Source organism: Neolamprologus brichardi, chromosome 1 (genome assembly GCF_056152115.1).
Source record: "Neolamprologus brichardi isolate AB-2024 chromosome 1, ASM5615211v1, whole genome shotgun sequence".
Taxonomy (NCBI): Eukaryota; Metazoa; Chordata; class Actinopteri; order Cichliformes; family Cichlidae; genus Neolamprologus; species Neolamprologus brichardi.
The window spans coordinates 43256003-43282299 of NC_142104.1; the positions used below are offsets into that span (position 1 = coordinate 43256003).

General features: G+C 42.1%; 1 protein-coding gene across 7 annotated transcripts in view; it reads left to right on the plus strand.

The window, feature by feature from the left end:
- The first annotated feature begins 971 nt into the window (after nucleotides 1-971).
- herc1 (HECT and RLD domain containing E3 ubiquitin protein ligase family member 1) overlaps nucleotides 972-26297 on the plus strand; it is a 93515-nt gene continuing 68189 nt past the window's right edge. For 6 of the 7 annotated variants that reach the window (XM_087842755.1, XM_087842801.1, XM_087842778.1 and 3 more), the window contains exons 1-18: nucleotides 972-1325; nucleotides 3233-4209; nucleotides 4392-4487; nucleotides 8443-8637; nucleotides 11616-11927; nucleotides 12148-12244; nucleotides 12477-12620; nucleotides 13234-13361; nucleotides 14463-14607; nucleotides 14841-15012; nucleotides 16579-16713; nucleotides 16865-17030; nucleotides 17147-17272; nucleotides 18127-18348; nucleotides 18736-18888; nucleotides 23906-24038; nucleotides 24199-24390; nucleotides 25053-25277. In XM_087842755.1, the coding sequence (XP_087698881.1) occupies nucleotides 3259-4209; nucleotides 4392-4487; nucleotides 8443-8637; nucleotides 11616-11927; nucleotides 12148-12244; nucleotides 12477-12620; nucleotides 13234-13361; nucleotides 14463-14607; nucleotides 14841-15012; nucleotides 16579-16713; nucleotides 16865-17030; nucleotides 17147-17272; nucleotides 18127-18348; nucleotides 18736-18888; nucleotides 23906-24038; nucleotides 24199-24390; nucleotides 25053-25277 (3592 nt within the window). In that variant the 5' untranslated portion in view covers nucleotides 972-1325; nucleotides 3233-3258. Of the gene's footprint in view, nucleotides 1326-2448; nucleotides 2532-3232; nucleotides 4210-4391; nucleotides 4488-8442; nucleotides 8638-11615; nucleotides 11928-12147; nucleotides 12245-12476; nucleotides 12621-13233; nucleotides 13362-14462; nucleotides 14608-14840; nucleotides 15013-16578; nucleotides 16714-16864; nucleotides 17031-17146; nucleotides 17273-18126; nucleotides 18349-18735; nucleotides 18889-23905; nucleotides 24039-24198; nucleotides 24391-25052; nucleotides 25278-26297 lie in introns of all 7 variants that reach the window. The other variant, XM_087842764.1, reaches the window with a different exon arrangement.

The following is a 26297-nucleotide window of genomic DNA, read 5'->3' on the forward strand; positions in this document are numbered from 1 at the left end:
GATTGCCAGGATTTATACATTGGGGAAACCAAACCAAACCAAACAACCTTTGGCTAAGCAGATTTAATGTTCCTATATTGCCACAGTGGGTCCTCCTGCTGCATGACAATTTCCAGCCTCATGTGGCAAGACTATGCAGATATTTCCTGGAGAATGAAGGAATCGATACCATTGACTTCCTGCTTCCTCTGGAATATTATATTTTGGTCCTTCTGATGGCGCCAGATTGCACTTTAGACTATCCAGGAAGTCAGTGATGCCCTACTCGAAATCTGGGAGGAATCCCTGAGGATATCATCCATTGTCTCATTAAGAGCATGATCAGACATAGGAAGGCATGCATACATGTGTGTGGAAGCCATAGAGTTGTACTGAAATTTCTGCAGAATGATTTAGCCTGGAACATTTTCTTTGTTTCACTTTCATTTTTGGCATGTCTTTGTATTCATCCCTTTGTAGGTTGAACATTTCCATCAAATGATACGACATCCTTTTGTTCTCAACACATTACCCAATATCTACATAGGAATGATTTTTTTCCCTCACTGAAATTTGATAGATGTGTTTTAAAGTATTCCTTTAATTTGCTTGACCAGTTTATAATATACGGTATATAGGTAATCCGATCAGAAACAACAATAAATAAATAAATGAATAAATAAATAAATAAATAAATATAGATAACAATTATACTTGAAATGTTGAAAGAGGAGAGCTAAACATATTAAAAATGTGCGTCTTCATTTGGGTTTGAGTTTTAAGTCATTCAAACACTCACAGTAAGGTTGAGTTTTAAGAGTATTTATGTGGTAACAGCTTTGACCTGTAATGGTACAGAACAGAGTGACGCTGTCAGGGTGAGGCCTATACCATAAATGATTATTAAAAGTGACATGGCATCGAAATCAGCTGACCACGAAGACTATCATGAAGCCCTTTGTCTCCGTGGCCGCGAGCTACTGCGCGTTACTGCTGATGGTTTTGAGCACATGGGCACTCAGAGATAATACCGGGAACATACTGACCAGACAAACGAAAATCAGACAACTAGAGAAGCAGACAGGCAGATAGAGAGATAGACAGGTCTCAGCGTCATAGCCCGGGGCTGGGGCTCTGCACGGGGTTGACAGTGAACACACTGCCGCTTGCAGGATTCACTCGCTGCAGGACGAGGCGGGCGGAGGCATGGGAATCGTTGCATGCCACTGTCTCTTTTCACGTTAGCGTTACCGCCACGGCATTGACCATACTGCTTTTGCTTGAAATGAAGCTCAGTTGGATTGTTGTGTAACCGCACAGAGAAAAGGAGGCCTTTCGCTATACTGGTGAGCGAGCTTTTTTTCCCAGCTAGCGTTAGTCAGCTGTAGCTAGCAAGCTAACACAGTCGGCGCTGATGATACAGCAGATAAGCCAGGCTGATACTGGCCAAAATAGCTCACCTTTCACAAACCTGTGCTTTATGTACAGCTATGGATGCTCATAACTAGGTTGTTACCCCCCGTTACACCCGCGCATGAAGATGTCACGTTTATGTTTAGGTATTTTAACCTTTGGCTAACTGAGGGTCGTCAAGAAAGTTAGCTACAACCGCTGACAGTAGCAGCGGTCCATAGTTGTTTTTGTTTTGTTTTGCCTCGTCTCAAAACTAACCACTAACATGTAGCTTGTGGTTTGACGCAAGTGCTAGCAGTGCTGCTAAGCTTACTGCCATTTCTGTTACTTTGACAGCCCTCTGCAGTGCTGTCACTTTGTGAAACTATTAGCTGCTGGTGATTATCATTGCAGAAAAACAGCCTTTCCAATCTGACACAACAAACAAGTTACTAAACCGCTCGTTATTCAAGCCAGCTGTGTCACACCTAAGTATCATCCGGCGGGTAGCTGTTTGTTAACCTTAGAAGCTACAATAAAGCAGCGTTAACACGGCCGTTGCTCTGTTAATGGTATCTGAACATGTAAGTGCTGTCTGTAAGCGTTTCAGTTGACATGTTGACCACGATTACATGACCTGACACTTTGGTTATCTACACTACAGCAGAAAACTTGATAAAATTCACGTAACCCTTCACGTGTGTCTTAGTTAGCATACATTTTGAAGTTTTCTAATCTTAAAAATGTAAAAAAATGACCATGTAAATCAAATATAATGAAAAAATGCCATACTGCAATGAAATATACCACGACGACATTCCAGGATTGTAGCTTATTTAGTTTCTGATTCATGTTTCTACACAGATCAGCTGCAGCCTTTAAACCACAGAGATTTGAAGCAAATATTGATTATCTTGCCACATTGCTGGGAAACACTGGATCCTAGCCATTGTGGATGTTATGCTGACATGTACCAGGGCACTCCCTGACATCAGTGCCCCCCCTGCAGACAACACAAAACTGCCCAGGATGGGCTTGAGGAACATAATAACCAAAAGCTTTCTTTAAATTCCTCAGATCCCCATCTGTTCTAAAGCAGTATAGGATGCACTAGGCTGCCCAGTCCAAAAGACCAAGCTGCAAAACACGGCCCAACTACAGTAAGATGGACCCATAATGCAATATAGTAGATGTTTTTATTGCTATTTCATTCTTGATTTCAGAATTATTGCAGCCCTAATTATAACAGAACACCTTTATAGTCTATTTGTCTGACCTTTTGCAGCTTTATACGCCCTCTAGAGGCCTTCGATCAAGTGATCATGTGCTCCTTACCTTACACAAGTCTAGACTGGTTCATAGAGAGGATCAGGCGTTTGTGGTTGTGGCGCTGAAAATGTGGAACAATCGACCTCTCCGCATTAGAAAGGCCCCAACTGTCACTCTTTATAAATCTCATCTTAAAACATATTTTTTCTCTTTGGCTTTTGATACTGCATGAGAGTTACTAATTCTTTTTATCCTAATGTTCTCTTAATTTTCTTACCCGTTGTTGATGTTAATGTCACTATTTAATTATTACTTTGTACAGCACTTTGGTCAACTCTCTGTTGTTATTAAATGTACTTTATGAATAAATAAATAAATGGAATATAGTGTTTCAAACATGTCAGGCTGACTTTATTCTCAAATGTCCAGCTAAACTTCACAAACAGCAGTAGTGATGAATGTACAACTTATTATTTTACAATGGGTCATATCAACACGACTGTTCTCTGATAGCTGTTCTATAAGAGGGCACGTATATAAATTTAATCGAAACAAATTTAATGTTAACGTTTCGCCCTCTCCGTGTTTTCAGGACTGATGGCTCCAGAGTAACATGCCATGGCTTTAATGATCCCCCCTGTGAAACTGAAATGGCTGGAGCACCTGAACAGCTCATGGATTACCGAGGACAGCGAGTCCATCGCCACACGGGAGGGAGTTTCTGTGCTCTACTCAAAGCTGCTGGCCAACAAAGAGGTCGTACTGCTGCCCCAGCAGGTGCTGTGTCTGAAGGGCCCCCAGCTCCCAGACTTTGAGCGCGAGTCCCTCTCCAGTGATGAGCAGGAGCACTACCTGGATGCTCTGCTCAGCAGCCAATTGGCGTTGGCCAAGATGGTGTGCTCCGATTCCCCGTTCGCTGCCGCTTTGCGGAAACGTGTGCTGGTGCTTCAACGCGTCTTCTACGCACTTTCCAACAAGTATCACGACAAGGGCAAGGTTAAGCAGCACCAGCACTCACTGGAGAACAACTCGGGTTCGGCTGATCTGCACTCTGTCAGCGAGCGGCCGCGGTCCAGCACTGACGCCCTCATTGAGATGGGTGTTCGCACTGGCCTGAGCCTTCTCTTTGCTCTGCTGCGCCAGAGCTGGATGATGCCTACTGCGCCAAACCCAGGTGGAAATCCTGGGAGCAACATAAACTTGTGTAATGACGTCATTCACACAGCCATTGATGTTGTTAGCTCCCTGCCAGCACTCTCGCTCGCCAATGAGAGCAAGATCCCACCAATGGGACTGGACTGCCTGTCCCAGGTTACCACCTTTCTGAAGGGAGTGACAATGCCAAATTCTGGGGCGGATATTTTAGGGCGGCGGCTGGCCTCAGAACTACTCCTGGGGCTGGCTTCACAGAGGGGTTCTCTGCGCTACTTGCTGGAGTGGATCGAGATGGCTTTGGCTGCGTCGGCTGTGGTCAGTACGATGGAGCAGAATAAGTTGCTGCAGAACCAAGAAGGCCTCATTAGCTATGATTGTTTCATGAACATCCTCATGCAGATGAGGCGCTCTTTGGTAAGTAAATGTTAACAATGTACCTATTCATTTTTAGTTTTATAAATCCAGTCAGAACTGGTAATACATGCATGTCGTTCCTCATCTCTACAAGAAATGGTATTCTGCAACAGTTTAAGTGTTATTAAGTGCAGTGTCCATGAAGCTATGAGTGTTCTCATCATTGAATTGTCTTCTTCCAGGGTTCCTCAGCAGATCGTAGCCAGTGGCGAGAACCCACACGGACCTCTGATGGCTTGTGTTCGTTATATGAGGCGGCACTCTGTCTTTTTGAAGAAGTAAGCAAGCACATTTTTTACTTTTAAGAAATTGTATTATTGCGCCAAAAATAACAGCTTATAATGGCAGTAACAAAACTGTTTACTTTTGGTGTTGAGTTGGGTCGTTCTGTTCCACTCTGGCAAAAATATTCATATTTAATACTGAAATCCTGAGTGAAAAGAAAGCAACTGGACTCCTCCTCAACCTTCACTCACGTCTTGTGTCAGGTGACCTCAAGTAGGGATGGGAATCAAGAACCGCAGCAGTTTAGTTCCTTGGACTTGTTAGTTTTCCCATTGATTGTGCTTTTTGGTCCTACTTGCACTTGTGCTACAATCAACTGATTTCAATTCGTGTGTCAGAGGAGGAAAATAGTGGCGCAGTCTACAGCTGGATATGGACATTACTTTAATTTTAATTGCAAAAAGGATGAGAGCACGAAAGTATGGTGGATACTGCACCCAGGACAGAGGCGACCGCATAACACAACTTCGGCTCTTTGCAAGCATCCGCACAGACAGAATGCTAATGCTAATGCTAATGCTAAGCTCGTCAGGAACCCAGAGTGGTGTTCAAGCTGAGTAAATGTCAACACCCGCCCAGCAGTCAGACCCTGAACTTCAACAGGTAACGAAAGAAGTAATTATCAGCCAGGCTCAGTTTCTATCTGCTTATTTTTCTGCAGTAGAATCACTGCGGCCGTCGCTTTGAGCTGTTTTCATCTTTGCTTGTGTTCATACCAAGACAAAGATCACACGTGTGTCTTCATTAGAATGAGGATTTTTGTTGGTGTGTGGAACTGTAGCTTGTAGGTTTATGAATTACTTTCTCTACATTACTCATTACTTTTAAGAAAAGTAATGAGTAATGTATAATTCATTGGTTTTTTTTGAGTAACGACTCGAATGGTGATCACAGCAAAGAGGGGAAATATCTCAAAATATGCACAAACATTTAACCATACAGCATTTACTTTGAACAAATGTAATATCTGTAATAAGCAATAAATGTTGCTTAGAGATGTTGGTGACTCTCAGTGGGGCCAATGAGAACCTAATGTGAATGGAATCAATAAGTGATATTAATAATGGAATCAGAATCTATAAATTCAGTTCCCGTTCCTACTCAACGGGTCACATGATAGGATGACTTTGAAAGCAGGGCTTCCAGAGTGTAGTGTTAACTGCTTCACATAATATGAGAAGTTTCTAGACCGAGAGGAGACACGAACCCAGCCACAGGGTAGTGCAGCTGGTGCACTCCTGGGTTAATGGGAGGGCTGTTCCAGGGAGAGCCAGTGCCAGATCTGATGTGGTGCCCCTCCAGCAGCCGGAAGTACTGCGAATGAGTTTGGAAATTTTGTGGATTTATTGTAGTCAATATAACACAACATGGTAGTCCATGTTAAAATGCTTTATTGTACAGCAGAAATAAACATGTTTATAGTCTGGTAAAATAAAACAGCTTTGTCTCTGTCACCCTTCATAACAACTAACAACAACATACTCTGTTTATTAATTCATGAATCTGGATAGCGGAGTGCTGACACAGGAAGCTGTAGTTGTTTTGTAGTGCTGGTGCCTTTTAGAGTATTTTTAATGGAATTAAAATGCTTCTTGCTGACTTAGTTTGGGGACTAAAATTCATGTACTGTTGATTAAGTGAATTTCTTACAGTTAACTAGCACAGAGCTGTGCCATATTACCAACATCTTATATCCTGATATAAGTGGTTTCTTGTCCTGATAGCAATATATATATTAAAAAAAAGCCTGTACATCGATTGCAGAGGGTTCAGTCTCTCATGAAGAAATGATCCTTATTAAATAGCATACCATGGACCAAAACCTCTTCTATCGTTTGACTCTGTGGTTTATTTTGAGAACCTGACGGCTTGTTTTTGCTGCTCATTCGTAAACTCTTTTGATGCTCTTTCACATGATTCTTCTGCAGGTCGCAGAAGAGGTTTGTTGTACTGGTGCATGTGGTGGGGACCAGTTTGTAGGATAGTTTGCACAGTAAGGTTTTGTAGTCTGTGTTAGACCTTGTTGCAGAGGTAGCCCCGCGTTTAGCAACGAGCGCCTCAACTTGTTTTGGCTGGTCCTCGTGGGACGGACTACTCCAAGCTGTCTTTGCGGTAAACAGTTACTTTGTGCATCATAAAATAAACAACAGAGCATAAGATGAAAACGATAGACGCTTTAATATCATCATCAGATATATTTCGTCTTATCGCACAGCCCTAAACTAGCAGCTGTATGTCTGTGTTTATGGCTGCATCTTCCACAGCTGCAGCTAGCACTGCACTTTATCAAAGATGGTAACTTGTAGCTCCAAAGCACTTAACATACCAGTTACTGAAGTGCTGATGGTGACGTCACTGTGACAGAAAGCAGACTGCTGGTGCATTGGATCTGTAACTGAGAGTATTAACTGTAAAACTGAATGCACAACAATATTTTTTTCACTGTATTGTTTTGATTTAACCAAATTCTAACACGACTAATTGTGAAAGTTTACTTAGTGAAAGAAATGAGTCAATGCCAAGAGGTGAAGTGACACAGAGCTCTGATGAACTACCAGGAAAACGAAATCTCTGATGGACCCTTACTTAAGGAGAAAACTGGTACTTAAGAGCATTGTTGCCATATTTTCTACTATACCAATAAGCAACAAAAGCTGACTATTTAATACAGTTTGGGTATTTTTAAATTAAAAGTGATCTGGCAATACAACTGGAAACGTTAAACTTAAGCTTAACACATTTCTGTGTTCGCAAGTTAGTTCAAAACTGCCTTTCAGTTCTTCCTTTTGGTGCTGAGATGTCAACAGCAGACCAGTGACCACCATCAGCGGGTGGGTTAGTTGCAGATAATAGACTTGCATTAGTTTATGTTAGCGAATAAGCGAAAGAACAGATAACTATCACTGGAAAACAGGGAACAAAACTGTGTGGCTGTAGCTCGAGAGGTAGAGCAGATCATCTGTGGTTCAATCCGTAGGTGCTCTAGGCTTCATGGCAAATATCGTTAGGCAACATGAGTTGTTTTCCGTTCATCGTGAAAGTTGGATAGAAAGCACTTGCATAGAAAAAAAGTGTTTGTGTGAATCGGTGAAGCTCCGTAAAGTGGTTTGAGTGTTCAGAGTAGAAAATTGCTTTATAAGAACGAGTCCATTTACCAGAACTGCTAATGGTGATGTCACTGTGACTGAAAGCCGCGCTGCAGCCAAGCAAAGCATGGGTTACTTGTGGACGAACCTTCAACTGACCAATAGAAGCAAAGCAGGAGGGAACAGGAGAAAAACTCAAAGATCAAAACAAGTATAAAAAGCACAGACGGTGGCTGCAGAGGACAGGGTTTATTGTTTTTAACACTCGGTTTCACTTCAGGTCTTTGTATGTTATAACTTCGCTCTTCTCCACGGCTGGCTGATGGACCAGCAACACCTGAAGTGGTTCAGAGACCAGTTATACCATGAACAACTGGGAGTTACACCCTGAGGCAGCTGATTTTTGTGTCTCTGGGCTTTATGACAGACTGCTAGAAGCAGTTGAGCTAGCTTAAAATCAGTGGACAAAAGCGCTAACTGGTAGCAGCTAGCTCCACTCAGCAGAGGTGTTCTTATTGAAGTGAACAGCATATGAACTTGGGTTGCAAGACAGACCTCAAATATGTCATTACAGATCATCTGCCTTATAGCCAGGGGGCGTGGGGGTACAGTATCCCGTACTACATGTGTTTTACCGACAGAATCAACTGAAAGGGGAAGTTAATGTACGAGGAATTCCTGTGAGTGTAAAGCTTTGCTCTCAACGTTTGAAAGGGAGAGCCCATGAGAAGAAAGGACTGTTATTGTTAACCGTGAATCATGTAAATAATAATAATAATAAAAGTAAAGCTTACTCTAGTTTCAGCATAAAGCTATGCAGCTGGAAATAAGTATGATGGCTCCTCTTTTTGTTTTCTCCCAGGTATGTCGAATGGCATCGGACTACTCTCGCACTTGTGTTAGCCCGGACAGCATACAGACTGGCGAGACACCCGTGGTGTCGGAAACCTGTGAAGTGTATGTGTGGGGCAGCAACAGCAGCCACCAGCTAGTGGAGGGAACACAAGAGAAGATCCTGCAGCCCAAGCTGGCTTCGAGTTTCGCAGATGCACAAACAGTAAGAGCAAACCTTCCTGCTGTAAAACATGTTGAGCAAACACCAATTCTTCAACTCTGTTCTTTGTAGAAAGTTAACCTATCATCAGCTTCAAATGGCAAATTGTCTTTTAAAGAGGCTTTACTTTTACTGATCATAAAAATGGTTCGATGTAAGATTTCACTGGTTTTCTCACAGAGATTAAAACTGTATTTGTTATGGAGACAGGGACTGTACTTTAGAGACGATGGAGTGAACGTGATTCTGATTTTATTTCCAACTTGGTTTGTTTATGTAGGGCTGCTCGATTATGGCAAAAATGATAATCACGATTATTTTCACTGAGATCTCGATTATTTGACGATATTTATTTATGTGTTGAATAATGACTTTAAAGATTGTCAAAAAATAATATAAAATAGTGCAAATACTGATAACAGTGCAAATGTTTGCAATATAAGAAATAAATGAAAAATGTAAACATCTATGTTTAGTGAACTTTGCAGTGTTGCTCTGTGGTGCAGCTACGACACTGTAGCAAAGTTTACACACTGTGTCTACTTGATCCACGTCTGACTCATGAACCCATAATGTTTCCACACCACTCAAGTTTTTTTTACCTCTTTTCAACCAACAGCAGTCACTCTCCTCTCCAAATAACTTCTGCTGAGCTTTCCGAGCTTCCCTCGGTCCTCTTAATCAGTGGTCTCCAACCCCCGGGCCTCGGACCGGTACCGGTCCGTGAGTCGTTTGGTACCGGGCCGCGAGAGTTGAGGCTCAGGTGTGAAATGTATAGTTTTCAGGGTTTTTATCGGTTTTCAGCGTTATTTTGTTATCGTTTTTATCGTTTACTCGGTTTTCCTGGGTCTTTTCACGTGTGTTATGAATAAATCTTCTTTTTTTCGGTACCGGTACTAGTTTTATTTTGTTGTATTTATCCGTGACACCTTAAAGGCCGGTCCGTGAAAATATTGTCGGGCATAAACCGGTCCGTGGCGCAAAAAAGGTTGGAGACCGCTGCTCTTAATTGTTGTGACACGTGTTCGAAATGCAGAGAGGTGCGCTCGGTTTGCCACACGGAGCAGCGCGAGAGTAAAGCACGAGGGAGGGGCTAATAATCGGCTCAGTCATTTTTAATGATCGTTGAAAGCCCAGATCGTAATCGAGATTAAAATTCGATTAATTGAGCAGCCCTATGTCTATGCTTTGGGAAACAAATGACTGTGAAACATGAGAAGCTTTTAGAACTTGTTTCTTTTTGTTTGTGTTCTATTTTTTTTATTCTGATTATAGTTTTACTGAGTTTAATATTATAATTAATTTCATATTGCAATATTTCCCAACAAGACTTAACTGGGCAGGCTGCCCAGTTACGTGACATTTAAATTATAATTCATTTTCATCTGACTGAGAGAAAAACACAATCTATGAGTGTACAAGCTCTCGTTTTGGAAGTTCAGTTGCTGTCAGCCTGGTAGTTCTGGTCCTCAGTGTGACTCAGCTGTCTCCAGTCTCACAGAGACTCCAGTGCCAACAGCTGCAGCTTTTAGCAGCAGGCTATGTTAGACTCTGCAGATCCACTGTGAGTTCAACGGCCACGCAGCTCTGATGCAGCAGAGCAGGAGTAGAAGTCCAAACATGAAACAACAGTTTGTTGCAGCTTCCCCGTCTCTCTAATCTAAGAATTTCTGAGGTCCTGCAGTGGTATATCACAAGAACAGTGGTAAACACCAGTCAGTTGTTTCGCACTGCATGTGCCAAGTAGGGCTGCCACGATTAGTCGACTAGTCACGATTACGTCGACTATCAAAATCGTCGACGACTGATTTAATAGTCGACGCGTCGTTTGAAGCTTTGTAAGATCACAAAAGACACAGGAATAAGTAGTAGGATTTAAGAGTGTAATAACGGACTGAAACAGAAGATGGCAGCACTGCATGTACAAGGATGCCAGCTGCCGTTAAACCCCGAAGAAGAAGAAGCTGTGTCCCAGAACTCATAGCGCAGCCCAGCTCAGTTTCCAACAATGGCGGCAGCTAGTTAGTTTTAATATTACTCTTATTATTCTTTCTGGGTCACAAAATAACCGTTTAACATATTTTCAGGCGAGAATGTAGCTGTGTAAACCTCAAATATCTGCTCAGTTTATCAAGACACCACATATTTTCAAAAGCGCTCCGACGTTTTCGGAGACGTCTGTTACCCACTAGCTCGATAGCTAGCCGGGGGCTAGGCTCACTAGAGCCGTGAGAACACCGGACTTCCGGCAAATCGTTTTCAAACCCAACGCCTCTTTCGCTACTCAGGTTAAACATGATATATAAGTCACTTAGATAACTTAAAAATGTTATTGTTTGGCTTTTTTTTTGTATTTTATTTGTTCATGAGTAAATCGGTTTGGCTGAGATTAAAGTTATAGTTTTTACACAGCTGAATAAATGTCAAGCAGACAGCTGATTATCAGATGATCCAGAATTTACTCCGGTGTCCTGTTATATTTTAGATAGCAAGGAGATTATTATACTTCACCGAAACAATCTGCAAATTTCATTAAAATTTAATAAACTACCATCTTGTCTTTATTTTTAGTTAGCACATACCTTAAACACTTAAAGCTGTAAGCTAATGATAGTTATATAAGAGCAGATGCTGCTGGTGCAATAAGCTGTATGTTGTACGTCCAATGGATGATGATCTGATTAGTCGACTAATCGCAAAAATAATCGGTGACAGCCCTAGTGCCAAGTAACAAAAATCGAAAATGTGGTGTCACTTTTGGTACGAGATGCTGTTTGCGAGGGGAGCGATGGCAGATTGAAACTGTTACTGTCTGTTTAGAGAAGGTTGGCTTAAACTGAAGCACGGCTAATGGGTAGTGCCTTGCCATATTTTCCAGAATCAAACCGTAGCACTCACTAACTCACTCAGTAACAGTTGCAGAATGGTGCTAAGTAAGCCTGCAGCCTTTCACCACAAAACTTCTTCGCTGATCTCTTCAGATTGAGGCAGGCCAGTACTGCACCTTCGTGATCTCCTCGGACGGGTCTGTGCGGGCCTGCGGGAAGGGCAGTTATGGCCGCCTAGGCCTCGGAGACTCCAACAACCAGTCGACCCTCAAAAAGTTGACCTTTGAACCCCACCGTGCCATCAAAAAGGTGTCATCATCCAAGGGATCAGACGGCCACACGCTGGCCTTCACCACAGAGGGTGAGGTGTTCAGCTGGGGAGACGGTGATTATGGCAAACTGGGCCACGGGAACAGCTCAACACAGAAGTACCCAAAACTTATCCAGGGGCCGCTGCAGGGGAAGGTAGGATGTATACGCTTTCACTCATGTAGTACAATAAAGCAGCAGTGAAATCTAGATGGTCCCAATATGATGTGTCTGTTTTCTCCACTTCTAGAAACTGTCAAATTCATACCGAGTCCTGAGCTAGTAGATGACGATTTAACAGTTCTCGTGGTGAATTATCTTGTTGGTGTTCTCCTGTAACACATAGAAATTACAATGCGTTTGTATGCTTTGTCAGGTGGTGGTGTGTGTGTCTGCTGGCTACAGACACAGTGCTGCAGTCAGTGAAGATGGAGAGCTGTACACATGGGGAGAAGGAGACTTTGGAAGATTAGGTATGTTGTCGAGCTACAGTCCATTAATTTCCACCTTTGCTGTCAAGTAATGTGCAGATCCATCCAGTTTTCTGAGCATCAAAATATCCGTGCAGATGATTACTCTCTGTTCCTGTTCCATGGAAATGACAGACGACGGGCGTCACGGGAGTGCAGGGTTATCTGCTGCTTTTCATTTGTGTTGCAGAATCTCCATTTGTAAATAGCCTGACCCTTTTTATTCTGTGTGAAGGTCACGGTGACAGCAACAGCCGCAACATTCCTACCCTGGTCAAAGACATCAGCAATGTTGGAGAGGTGTCATGTGGAAGCTCCCACACTATTGCTCTGTCAAAGGATGGACGCACCGTCTGGTCATTTGGGGGAGGGGACAACGGTGCGTACCCCTTCATTTGTCAAATAGACTTCAGAACTGAGGGTATAAATGTGGACATCTGCATTGGCACTTCTGTGGGACAAATAAAGGAATGCAATATTCATTCAAATAACCAGTCAGTACAACCAGGGTCTGCAGAAGAGCTTGACTGCACAACTTGCTAAACATTGAGTCAGATCGGTAGGTTCAGAATAACACAAAAGTATAGAGTGATCCTGCCTTGTAGCAGTCGTTTAAGCTGAAGGTGGTGGTTTAATTATGTGGGGGATAGTTTTTGGCACACTTTGGGCCAACTGAGAATGCTACTGTTAGGTGTCCATTTCTTTATTACCACAGTGTACCCATTTTCTCATGGCTGCTACATGAAGGATGATGTACTACTAAGCGCAGGTCATCTCACCCCGGTTTCTCGAACACAACAGTGACTTCATTGATCTCAGATCTTAAACCAGTAGAGCAACTTTGGGATGTTGTGGAACAGGAAATTCACATTAGGGATGTTTTGCTGACAAATCTGCAGCAAATCCACGATGTTTGATGTAACTAATGAAGTGGCCAGTATGTGTAAACTGCAGATAAGTTCATTTAAGAATGTTCATTCTGTGTCTTGCAGGGAAACTGGGTCATGGTGATACTAATCGAGTCTACAAACCAAAAGTAGTGGAGGCCCTGCAGGGCATGTTCATCAGAAAAGTGTGTGCAGGAAGCCAGTCGTCTCTTGCATTAACTTCTACAGGACAGGTAGGACATGATTTGTGTTTCCGCTAACCAAGAGTTATAAAAAGTCTGCAATACAGGAATCTTAGTTTAAAGCATTAAAATATATGTTAAATTATTTTGATAGATCTTAAAATTATAAAGTCAATCATTATAGAAGTGCTTAAACATGATCCCCGCCCCCTCTCAGAGGGGGACATTTCTTAACCAATATGAAATCAGAACTCGTGTAATATATGGAGCTTTGCCACAAACCACAAAGCAGATACACTCATACTGGGTGGGTCCTGTGGCTCAACCTGTCAGATGAGTTTAGAGGAGAGTGCGCCGTTTTGTTGAATGACTAATTCAACTTGTCTACACGAGAAACGAACAAAGTTCAAAGGTCAGAAGAAGTTCAAACTGCTATCAATGGAAATAGAAAATGTCTGTAGTGCTGCTCCTGGTCCTTATTGGACAGTTATTCCTGAAGCATCATTTTCATTTCATTACACCTTCACGTTCAAGTTGTTGAATATGAATTTTTCCTAAAGTTTCCCCGACATAACGTTTTAAAAATCTTTGTTCCTTTGCAGCTTATACACTTGCCATGACACCATGTTTTTGGTGTTTATAGCAACAAAGCCCTGCGTGGCTAACGCTGCACTGCTATTCATCAAAAAGCTTGCAGGTGTTTAACCTGCGAGTTCGTGTCTACACAGGACAGAGGTGCACATCACAGGTCTGCAGGCCTGACAGCAGCAGGTGTATCACTGTTTTCCACCTGGTGATAGCATCTACATCGCAGTCTGCCTATTTTCAACGTGTTTAATTTGATTAAACACGTTGAAAATATTGTTGCCATATTAAAAGATGCCCTAAAATGTATTCAAAAGGGTCTTAAAACATCTTGAAATGAACTTGTTTCAAGCTGCTTAGATCCTTGAAACTTCTGGACATTTATCCCAAAGAGGGAATTTCATGCAGCTGTTTATGTATTCCTACTGAACAGACAGCTGCTTGGACACAGTTCAATATTTAAGGTCAAGATTTGTTACACAATATTGTTCTTCCAGTTATTTGTCTCTGAGGTTCCACTTCACTGCCCCGGACAGAAAGCTGTGCTGATCCCGCTCTTGTTTTCAGGTGTACGCTTGGGGCTGCGGTGCTTGTCTAGGCTGTGGTTCCTCTGAGGCCACCGCACTCAGACCGAAACTCATTGAGGAGCTGGCTACCACCAGAGTAGTGGACATCTCCATAGGGGACAGCCACTGCCTGGCCCTGTCACATGGTACTACTTTTCTCCTTTTGTGCGCTTGCTGTCTGGAGTTAAAATACATACTCAAACTGTCTCTCAGTCAATTTTTTGCTGACACAGAAGGTTTTTGTGTTTGTTGAGGGCTGTTGCAAGCAGCCTGATGTAATAGCAGATCTGCAGAGCTTGTCAATTTAGGGTAATATGTAACTTCCAGCTTGAGATATGACATATCTGTTTCGACCGTGTTGTGCTTAATCCCGATGCAGACAATGAAGTGTATGCATGGGGCAACAACTCTATGGGTCAGTGTGGGCAGGGGAACTCCACAGGGCCAATCACCAAACCCAAGAAGGTCATTGGCCTGGATGGAGTCGCCATTCAGCAGATCTCCGCTGGCACCTCTCACAGCCTGGCCTGGACTGCCCTGCCCAGAGACAGGTCAGCTACCACAACACTTACCACGAACTGATCCCATCATGATGATTTTCTCTCTGGAAATATTCACGTGGGACTGCAGGCAAGAGCCGATGTTGCAAGACCACCAGAATTTGTTTTTCAGCTACTAGGAAGCACGAGTCAAAGGGCAGCAACTTCACGTGAAAAGTACTGAAACTGCAAAACCAACACATTGATCGTGTGATTCAGAGTAAAGGTTACAGTAGTGGGTTGTATTGCAGTCACTCAACAATCAGTCTCCAAAAATGCACTGAAAAGCACAAATCAAAACAAATACTCTGATACTGTGAGCATCCTCAGAGCTCCGACCTCTCAGCCTGGGAGATGAGTTTAGAAGAGAAGGTCAAGGTCTTTAAGGATGTGCACTTCCAGGAACAGCTGAAAGAGGCCAACAGGCGTCAACGAGGGTGACGGCGTGAGAGAACTGGTGTTTAACCCTTTAAAGCCGGTCGGAGCGGGCACGCTCCGTTTTGCGTAACTACTTTTAAATCCCGGTAGCTCTGCAACCACGTGAGCTAGCGGAATAATTTTTTTTGCATATGAAACCGGAGGAGTTGTACTTACATCTTCTGCCATCAGCTTGTCCTCGGTCACAGTTTCCTTCCACATATAGCTTTGCAAAAACTGCATAAAAAGCACTTGCAGCAACAAAAACATAATATTCCAGAAACACGCTTTGCCGATCCGATCAGCTGTTCATAACACTTCCTATGTTGGAATAGACGTCAGCGCGAACTTTAGCATGTCCGCCATGACCTGCCCGAAACCGGAAGTGACGTCATTTTCTCGGAAATGTAGTTTTTTACCATCAGGCCCTCATGAGCCTATACTGGTGTTTTTAAAAGTTATCTTTGACTTTATGACTTTCTGTGTGGTTTCTGGGATGCTTAGGACTCATATTGCACTGCTGGAAATAGTTTATTTTGATGCATATGCTGCTTTTTTGCAAATTTGCATTATAATATTTATTTATTTTTTCCTGCAGTGTATAAAAATTGGTGTATTTCAAAAATAAAACTATGAAGACACTCAAAATAAATTTCCTGTGGTGGGAAACTATTTTGTGCAACTTTTTTGTATTTACAGTTTTGAGGGATAAGCCTCTTAAATTTCTCTAACTAGAAATATATGTTAAAAAAACAAAAACGATTTTCAATGTTTTTGTAGTTTATTGCACTTTTTTGCAATTTATGTAATTACTATGCACTTAATGCATACATATTATTAAAATTTGGGCTGTAATGGTTGTATTGATGTATAGCAACTTGAAATGCTCCCAAAAATGGCTCCACAGCATGTAAACATATAATATAAGCTCTGGCGGACTTGGTTCTATGGTAGGTCTTAAAGGGTTAACAAACACATTTAGGTGTTAACTGATTAAAAGCATACATGTGAGATACATACAAATGTGGTTAACACAGTTATTGTTTGATTTTGGTTTCACAGGCCTTTGTTTATGACATCGACACAACACTTTACTGTAAATCAAAGTCATTTACTGCACCTTACGTACTTTACTAATATTTACTCATTACTTCTTTCTAGGCAAGTAGTAGCTTGGCATCGGCCCTACTGCGTTGACCTAGAAGAAAGCACATTCTCTCATTTGCGCTCCTTCCTTGAACGATACTGTGAAGGCATCAACAGCGAGGTCCCTCCTCTTCCTTTCCCCTCATCCAGGTGAGCGTGTTAGCCACCAGCCGTCACTGCTGTTACAAACCCTCCTCGGCTTGCTCTGTAGTCTTTCTTGCACTTAGTGAAATCATATGTGACCAATCAGAATGTAACCTTGCCAAGTTCTGGATTAAATTATTATTATTTTTATTTGAAGGGAGCATCACAACTTCCTCAAGCTGTGCCTTCGGCTTCTGTCCAATCATCTGGCGCTGGCCCTGGCGGGGGGCGTAGCAACAAGTATTTTGGGCCGGCAGGCCAGGCCACTGAGGAACCTCCTCTTCAGACTGATGGACTCCTCTGTGCCAGACGAGATTCAGGAGGTAAAAGATGCTTTTTGGATAATTGTTATCAACAGAGTAATATTCAGACTGAACTCAAAAGGATTATGGGAGGTGATGAAACCTAAAACTGACTTTAAAATACTTTCTTCCTTCAGGCAGTGATCGAGACGCTGTCTGTGGGGGCAACCATGTTGCTGCCACCACTGAGGGAGAGGATGGAGCTTCTTCACTCTCTGCTACCTCAGGGTCCGGACAGATGGGAGAGTCTCTCCAAAGGACAGGTACCTGATGCTGCATGCTGTGTAGATGGAGCTGCGCAGGATTCGTTGCTTGATGCTTTAAAAAGCCTGCAAAGAACAGTGCGTTTTTGATAGCAGTAGTAAATATTTGTACAGAAAAGATGTAGTATAACACAGGTGTCGAACTCCAGGCCTCGAGGGCTGGTGTCCTGCAGGTTTTATGTGTGTCCTTGATCCAACACAGCTGATTCAAATGGCTAAATGACCTCCTCAACATGTCTTGAAGTTCTCCAGAGGCCTGGTAATGAACTCATGATGTGATTCAGGTGTGTTGACCCAGGGTGAGATCTGAAACCTGCAGGACACCGGCCCTCGAGGCCTGGAGTTGGACACCCCTGTAGTATAATCTAGTTTTTCAGCCCCTGTTATCCGTCATGTTTCTATCAAACACCAGGTTTAAAGCCACTGGGAGGGCTCTGCTGTTGCTTGTAGACTTTTGAAAGGTATTCTAGTTACTGTATTGAGAACAGTAATAATCAGAGTAGCAAATCCAGATTTTTTTAGAAGCTAAAAATCCATTTGTTATTTTTTCACCAGTTTTTTTAAATAAAATCGAATGATTATCAGGAACAAATCCATCAGTGCCACAAGCACGCAGGCCGAGGAACAGACGAAGCTGTGGACAGGATTCAGAAAGAAATCACACACTAAACTCTGAAACATGGGTGACTTATCTCAGTAATCATTTCAGAGGGGAGTCACAAAAGACCAAAGGGGAAATTAGTGGTGGGCAGCAATGGCATCGGTTTACATTACCCTCATATATTCTCACTTGCTCAGGTGTGAAAGATGAATTTGTTCTGTTTCCTCATGAATGTTTGTATTTTGTGTCACAGAGGATGCAGCTCGACATAATCCTGACCAGCCTCCAGGACCACACCCACGTGGCCTCACTCCTGGGTTACAGCTCTCCTGCTGATGGCCCAGAGGTGCTTTCCTCTGGCCCCGCCTTCACAGCTCTCCCAGAGCCTGCCTACGGCACCACCACAGGCCCCCCCGACACTCACCTGGCCGAGATTCTCATGAAGACGCTGCTCAGGAACCTCGGCTTTTATACTGTAAGTTAATACAGAGAAATGAACACACTGCACACTGAGCGCTGGTTAGACTGCCTCTGCCTGAACTTTTCCTCTTGAGTTTTCTGATTAATCCACATCATTCTGTTTTCTGCTCTCGCAAAGCCACAAATGGAACTCTGACATCCAAAACAAAACTTAAACTACTTGGATGAAATAACTTTTTTTCAATTCAATTCATTTTTATTTCTACAGCATCAAATCACAACAGCAGTCGGCTTGAGACTGTTGGAGCACTGCGATGTCAGACTCCTGTGTATGATCTGTACAGACATGGTTTTGAAAATAAAGCTGACTTTGACAGTTGTAGACTAGTGTTAAATAAATGCAACTGAAGCCACAGATGTTTGTGTTTGCATGTTTGTACAGGATCAGGCTTTCGGTGAGCTGGAGAAGAACAGCGATAAGCTGCAGCAGGGCACATCCTCCTCTGACAGCAGCCAGCCGGCTCACCTGCACCAACTTCTCTGCTCGCTGCAGAAGCAGCTTCTAGCGTATTGCCACATCAACTCTGTTACTGAGGTACGGCTCCTCTTTTTTAGAATAATTAGAGTCTGTAAACACATTTGATTCTTGATGATAACTTAGAAAATAGTTTTCACACTACCAAAACGTGGCAGGATGATGGGATGGGGGATTACAACACGATTTCATAGCCTCACAATGTTTTATTTGAAGACGTTGTTTATTTCCGATTGCACTTTAATTTCAGATCATGCATGGTTGTTGTGATGAGGATTAACATTGGTTTTGTTTGTCTGAGAGCAAACTGAATTCTCTATCAGTGATTGTGTGAGGTGTAAAACGCGCTTGGTACCCTGCATCTTTCTTTCGTTCCTTCTGCATTGCATGCTGGGAGTGTGGCGGTGGAGCGTGTGATGAGTCTGACTGAGAGATTGAGGACTTGTTTCTAACTTTACTTCTCTGAATTGATTAAATTAAGCATTACTGATTATTTTGAGTGTGCAAAATCGCCAAAATGGACTTGACATGGTTTTAAGATCATACCTAGTTGTCCTTGCTCAGTAGAGGAGTGTAGTCTGGCAGTGGGTGAAATCAGCGCTGTGGTCATCTTTGTTGACAGTGTGGAGAACGCCAATAAAGCAAATAAATCGTAAAGATGATTTTATGTCTTTAAGTCAGTGGTGGGTTGTTGGCAAAACTGAAATCAAAGAATTTTGTCAGCAGTGTCATCGTCTCATCGGCCAAATCTCTGAGAGATCTGGAGACTGACATAGTGGAGCTGGAGGTGTCTGCAAACTTCACAGGAAACAGAGTTTGGTTTGAGAACCTCAAATCTAAAAAGCCTTGCTGGGCTCTGGAGCACAGGCGCTCAGGTTTGTTGCAGATTTCAAAATCTTTCTCTGATGGACGCTCCTACGAAGGTTTTCTTTTTTCTGGAAAAAAGAAAGGACAGAGCAAGGTCTGACCTTTGTGACGATGTCATGGAGGTTTTTAAGGAGAGCTTCACTGAAGGGTCAGAGACCTCAGAGCTGCAGGAGAGCAGCTCTAACGCTGTTACCAAAGAAAGGTGATTTCCAGGATATTAAGAAGGGGCGGCCTGTCTCTTTATTGTGCACTGATTATGAAATACTGTCAAAAGTGCTGGCAAACAGACTGAAGAAGGTGATGGATCAGGTTGTCCACCAAACACAAACATACTGGGTGCCAGACAGGTCTATTGTTGATAATAAGTCACTTGTCAGTCTCCCAGTTCACTGGGATGTGATACTGGTCTGATTTCTCTGGACCAAGAAAAGGCTTTTGACAGGGTGGAGCACCGTTACCTCTGGAGTGTGTTGGAAACGTCTCGACATTCACTTAATTGCAGAGATTATGGTGTACGAAGACGTTGAAGGTTGAAGATAAATGGTTGTTTGTTCAAACCTTTCAAAGTAAGTAGAGGCAAGGCTGTTCAGTGTCTGGTATGTTATATGCTCTATTGAATCAGTGCTAAATACTGTTAGGTCTTTTATTGATGGGATGTCTTTATCAGGTTTTAACGTGTCTTTTAACTTATCTGCATATGCTGATATTGTTAAAAGTCAGCAGGATGTAAATAATTTAGGAACAATCGTTGAAAGATTTTGCAGATTTTCAGATGCACGAGTGAATTGGGCGAAGAGTGAGGCTCTAGCAGTAGGAGATTGGCTTGCTGGGCTCCCGCAACTTCCAGATGGTTTGAAGAGGAAAAGTGGAGGTTTGCAGTATCTGGATGTGTACTTGGGAGATGAGGACACGGTAAACAAGAATCGGTATGGGGTGTTGGAGAAAGTTGAGGGGAAATTAGGGAAGTGGAGATGGTTGTTAGCCCATATATGCTGTGCTGATTATTAGGGCTGCCACGATTAGTCGACTATCAAAATCGTTGACGACTGATTTAATAGTCGACACGTCGTTTGAAGCTTTGTAAGATCCCAAAAGACGCAGGAATAAGTAGTAGGATTTAAGAGTGTAATAACGGACTGAAACAGAAGATGGCAGCACTGCATGTACAAGGATGCCAGCTGCCGTTAAACCCCGAAGAAGAAGTAGCTCTGTCTCAGAATTCATAGCGCAGCGCAGCTCAGTTGCCAACAATGGCGGCAGCTAGTTAGTTTTAATATTACTCTTATTATTCTTTCTGGGTCTCAAAATAACCGTTTAACATATTTTCAGGCGAGAATGTAGCTGTGTAAACCTCAAATATCTGCTCTGTTTATCAAGACACCGCATATTTTCAAAAGCGCTCCAACGTTTTCGGAGACGTCTGTTATCCACTAGCTCGGTAGCTAGCCGGGGGCTAGGCTCACTAGAGCCCGGCAAATCGTTTTCAAACCCACCGCTGTCTTTTGCTACTCAGGTTAAACATGATATATAAGTCACTTAGATAACTTAAAAATGTTATTGTTTGGCTTTTTTTTGGATTTCATTTGTTCCTGTGTAAATCGGTTTGGCTTTTTAGTTAGCACATACCTTAAACACTTACAGCTGTAAGCTAATGATAGTTATATAAGAGCAGATGCTGCTGGTGCAATAAGCTGTACATTTTATGTCCAATGGATGATGATCTGATTAGTCGACTAATCGCAAAAATAATCGGTGACTAGTTGACTATCAAAATAATTGTTTGTGGCAGCCCTACTGATTATAAACAACTTAATTGCTTCTGCATTGTGGCATCGATTAGCTTGTTTGGAGTCACGTCCTGGTTTATTACGTAAACTTCAATCCTTGATGATCAAGTTTTTTTTTTGCATAATCGACATTGGATACAGCAGGCTGTGCTTTTTGCCCAAAGAAGAAGGTGGACAAGGACCAGCTCACCTAGAGAGCAGAGCTGCAGCTTTCAGACTGCAGTTTATTCAGAAACACTTGATGGGAAGGGAAGATGTTTTCTGGAAACCAGTAACTAGCGTTATTTTAAGAGGAGAGTTAGGAATGGATGCTTCCGTGTTTTTACTAAACTGTAATTTAATATTTTGTTATGAAATTCCTTTGTTTTATAAAGGCCTTTTTAAAGCTTGGACCCTTTTCTGTTGGAAAGGACTGGAACCAGGGCTGGGTATCGTCACTGATTTCTAGAATCGATTCAATTCTGATTCACAAGGTCCCGAATCGATTGATCCACGATTTGATTTAATTCGATTTGAAACTGGGAAATTTTGACAGTCAGAAATATTATAATTCAGATCAGCACATTTACATATTTTTGTATCTATAAAAAGGAAGCTGACACTCACAAGACTTTATCAAAGGTGTGAGCATCACAGCAGAGGCCTTTGTGTCAAAGCAGCTGAAGATAAAACAGAAAAACATGAAGGTGATTTTCCTGTTCTGGGATTTTATAAAAATATTCTGCAGTACATCACAAACGAAAGAAAACCATTAACCAACACATGAACATTACCTCTGAAGTTACAGAGGTTTGATTAGAGACACTATTAGAGGCTGAGCATTTTGCATAATTTTAAAAAGTTTAAATTTGTTCAGTATTGAACGGCAGAAATTAGGTTTTCTTTTCAGAAGTATATAAAACGAAGAAAAAAAAAAGTCGGCCGACAGCGCTGTAAACAAGGGTAGACTTGTGCATAACAAGCAAGCGAATAATGAAGAAAACAGTACAGAGAGAGAGAGAGTTGTGCATCATGGTCGAAGCAAAACAGTAAAAGTCAGAGTGAATTCATGACGATGTTTATGTGAAGCTAGTTTGGATCTTCTTTTGCTGCTGGTTCAGTCAATATTGTTTGGAGAGACATCAAACTAACAGCTTTAGAATCAGCGCATAAAGGGCGTGAACACAAAGCATGAGAAAGGCGTCGTCTAACTGATTCTGATCCGTCGACGCTGTGTGTTTAAGTCTTTGTGCAGAATTCGTGTTCCTGCTCTCATTTACTGTCTTAGCTGTTTGGTGGTTGTTGAAATTTTGTGAGGTTTAACCAGAGATTCTGGCATTTCGGGCAAAATAAATTTATATTAAAAAATCAATTCAGGATTTTAATGAATCGATTTTATGTTATCCAAGCCAGAATCGATTTTAATCGATAAATCGATTATAAAAACCCAGCCCTAACTGGAACCAGCTTCCTCATCGCTTTGGCTTCCAGAGGACCGTTGTTTTTTGGGGCTCGTCCGGATGCACGTGATGGAACTGGACTTGCTTTTTTGAAAACTCTGCTTGAGACAAAGACTCTCAAACTGAGACAAATTATGGACCAGACCTTCAGAACACAGAAACATCTTTCATTGGTTTGAAGTCGAGCCACATTATGAGGAGTATTCTAGACTTTTGGCTTAAATGTTTAACTTTAGTTGAAAAGGAGATGCTGTTAGATTCTAGTCGTGGATTAGAGATTTCCGATGAAAGAGATCCTTTTTGAGGAATGGAGTGTTGCTTTTACATTCTTGACAGGACCCTCGCTTATGAACCGGAAAGACTCGTGACTTTTCACATGCTGAGTGGAAAACTGTTATATAAAATGTCAGTTCAAGGGTTAAATAAAAGGCACCGATGCTGTCTGGAGAGACAAGTTAAAAGTTGAGGAATGTCAGAAACCTATATGGAGAGTCTGTTATTAACCCCCACTCAATAAGAGGTCAGGTGATCTACAGGGGAGGATTTTCCACGGTGCCATTGCTGTCAGTAGTTTTGTGTCCAAGGTTAAAAAAGATGCAAGTGAATTATGTCCCTTTTGTCAAGAAATAAAAACTAGTTTTCATATGTTTCTTGAATTTAACGGCCTTGAAACGCTGTTTATTATGTCTTTGAAAACTGTGGAGTGGCTTGGTCTCCAGTGGGTTGACACAACTTTCATTTTGCTGGTTAAATATAGAGTTAAAGCTAAATTTCTGTTTTATTTACTGATGAATAATTTCACTGATTTTTCTTTTCAGTGGTGTCTTAATAATGTGGTGTGCTATGTTGTAGATGGTAGATTGTATTTCAGCCCTGTGATGTTGGTAAAAATCTGTCTGTCACTTTTTTAGTGAATAAAAGAAACCAAATAAAAGAAAATGACTATAGTATATAAAAACTTTTTGTCACCCTGTTTATTTGCAGAACTCCAGCAGCGTGTCATTGCTCCACAAACATCTGCAGCTGCTCTTGCCACATGCCACAGATATCTACTCGCGCTCTGCAGCGCTGATAAAGGAGAGCTCCTGGAACGGCAGCATACGGGAGAAGCTACAAGGTGAATGAAATCAAGTGTTGTAATCTGGCTATAAAGGCCTGTTCTCACCTCCTTGTTATCTCATTCTGCTCCGATAGTTCAAGTTCTTTTCATTTAGCATTGAAGATACTTTCTTTTGTTTTATATCATTGTCATAAAACTATGATCATGTAATCTGCAGATGTGATCTACGTGTCAGCAGCAGGCAGCATGCTGTGTCAGATAATCAACGCCTTACTGTTGCTTCCGGTGTCGGTGGCAAGGCCGCTGCTGAGCCAACTGCTGGAACTGCTGCCGCCTCTGGATTGTTTGAACAGACTGTTGCCTGCTGCCTCTCCTCTGGAGGACCAGGAGCTGCAGTGGCCTCTTCAGGGTGAGCTCAGAACAAGGTTAACTTGGTCAAGATTTGAAAAAAACAACAACAAAATATCCTGGGATGTGGTAAAAGCATGTACAGACACATGATGTGATCATTTCTGCTGGAGATGTTAAATTATGAGCCCTTGTCAGCTAAGCCAGCCGTGTAATTACAAAAAGCCATGTGTGCAGGCACTACGTGTACACATATTCTGTCGTTATGTTTTTCTCTTTAAGAGCTTGAAGATTTTTTTTAAATTTGGCATAAACATACACTAGAATTGGAGGATTAATTTGCCGGTTCAGGTGTCGGCAACTTTCAACATCAAAAGAGTCATAGCTGCTCCTACCAAGCAGTGGGAGAAGAAGAGCAGCACATGCAGGTGACAGAGGTACATATAGTGTAATAGGGTTCGGGGTAACCTTAATCCTAACCCCTGGCTTGCAAGCTGCAGGTCGCAGCTCTAGGCTAGATGTTCGTGTGAGATGCTGAATAGATGCGACTTTGCAAGACTCATTTTTGGCCTTAACATTAATATGTAACACTGATGTCTGATATGAGAAAATGAAAATCACATAGTGTTATTTATAATGAAAAGTGTTTCAACACCATGCAGTTGGGGCCATCTTGACGTCTGGTGGAATACTAAATTGGAGAACGTATTTGTCTTTTTCCAGGTACCTCAGACTTTGCTGAGCCAGCCTCAGGAATGACCCTGCCGCAGCCCGCACTTTCTTGGGTGTGGCTTGTGGACCTGGAGAGGACAGTCGCCCTGCTAGTTGGGCGCTGCCTTGGTGGGATGCTGCAGGGAGCTCCCACCTCACTGGAGGAACAAGATACTGTTTACTGGCTCAAAACACCGCTATTTAGCAACGGCTTGGAGATGGACATCCCCCAGCTAGGTACAGGACGGACACCCACATACACAACCAGTAGCAACTAGTTAACACGTTAAGCTTAACAACCGATATATGGAGCAACTGCCTCTCTCCCTCTCCTGTTGCTACTTCAATCATGAAACTGATCACTGATCAGCTGATCGTCTCTCTTGTTTGTTTTTGTCTCACTTTGCACCAGAAAGAGGAAACCAGCGGCTGAACAACAGCAGCACGTTTAAGCTTGATCAGCTGTTGTTAGAATTTATTTAATATTATTTCTACACCAGGATCTTTTTCTACAGCTGACGTAACTGTGCAGGGGCGGATCTAGCAAAGTTTAGCCAGGGGGGCCGATAGTGCATGAACAGGGAAAAGGGGGCACAAAGACATACTTTTCTTTCTTATTCTCATTTAAAATGTCGAGCTTTTAATAAATAATTATCTGAATCTTACACCCAAAGTTTTAATCTGATGTAAAATGTATAGAAGTCCATTACTGTATATAGTAACTGTTAAGTCTAATATACCCTAGTAAGCTATAGTACTTTTTCCTTTGGGAACCATCTGTGCAGTCTGCAGTTCTGTTGAAGAAAGATGTTGAATCTATTTAATTATTCTTGAAAAATAATTTATTTCTGTGCATTTTTCACACTGCATCAAATTAAAGTTGATTACGTCGATTAAGCATCATGAGTAAGGGGGGGGGGGGTCCCTGTTTATTTTTGCTGGGAGTTTGCAACCCTATTAGTTAGGTTGCTTAATATTTCTGCTAAGTACTCTTTAAAATACCAGAATAGGGAGGATGGAGCAGGTTTAAGTTTATTAGATTGATCAGTTTTGCTGAACTATGAAATATTTTGTTGTATTTTTTACATACAGGTATAACAGAATAGCTTTAGTGTTGTTGTTTATTTAAACTTGAGTATGAACTTATACAAAATGCAGCAAGATATTAAAAAAACAATTTTATTGATTAAAAAACACTGTATCAGATTCATATCGGTATCGGCAGATATCAAAATTTATGATATCGGTATCGGACAT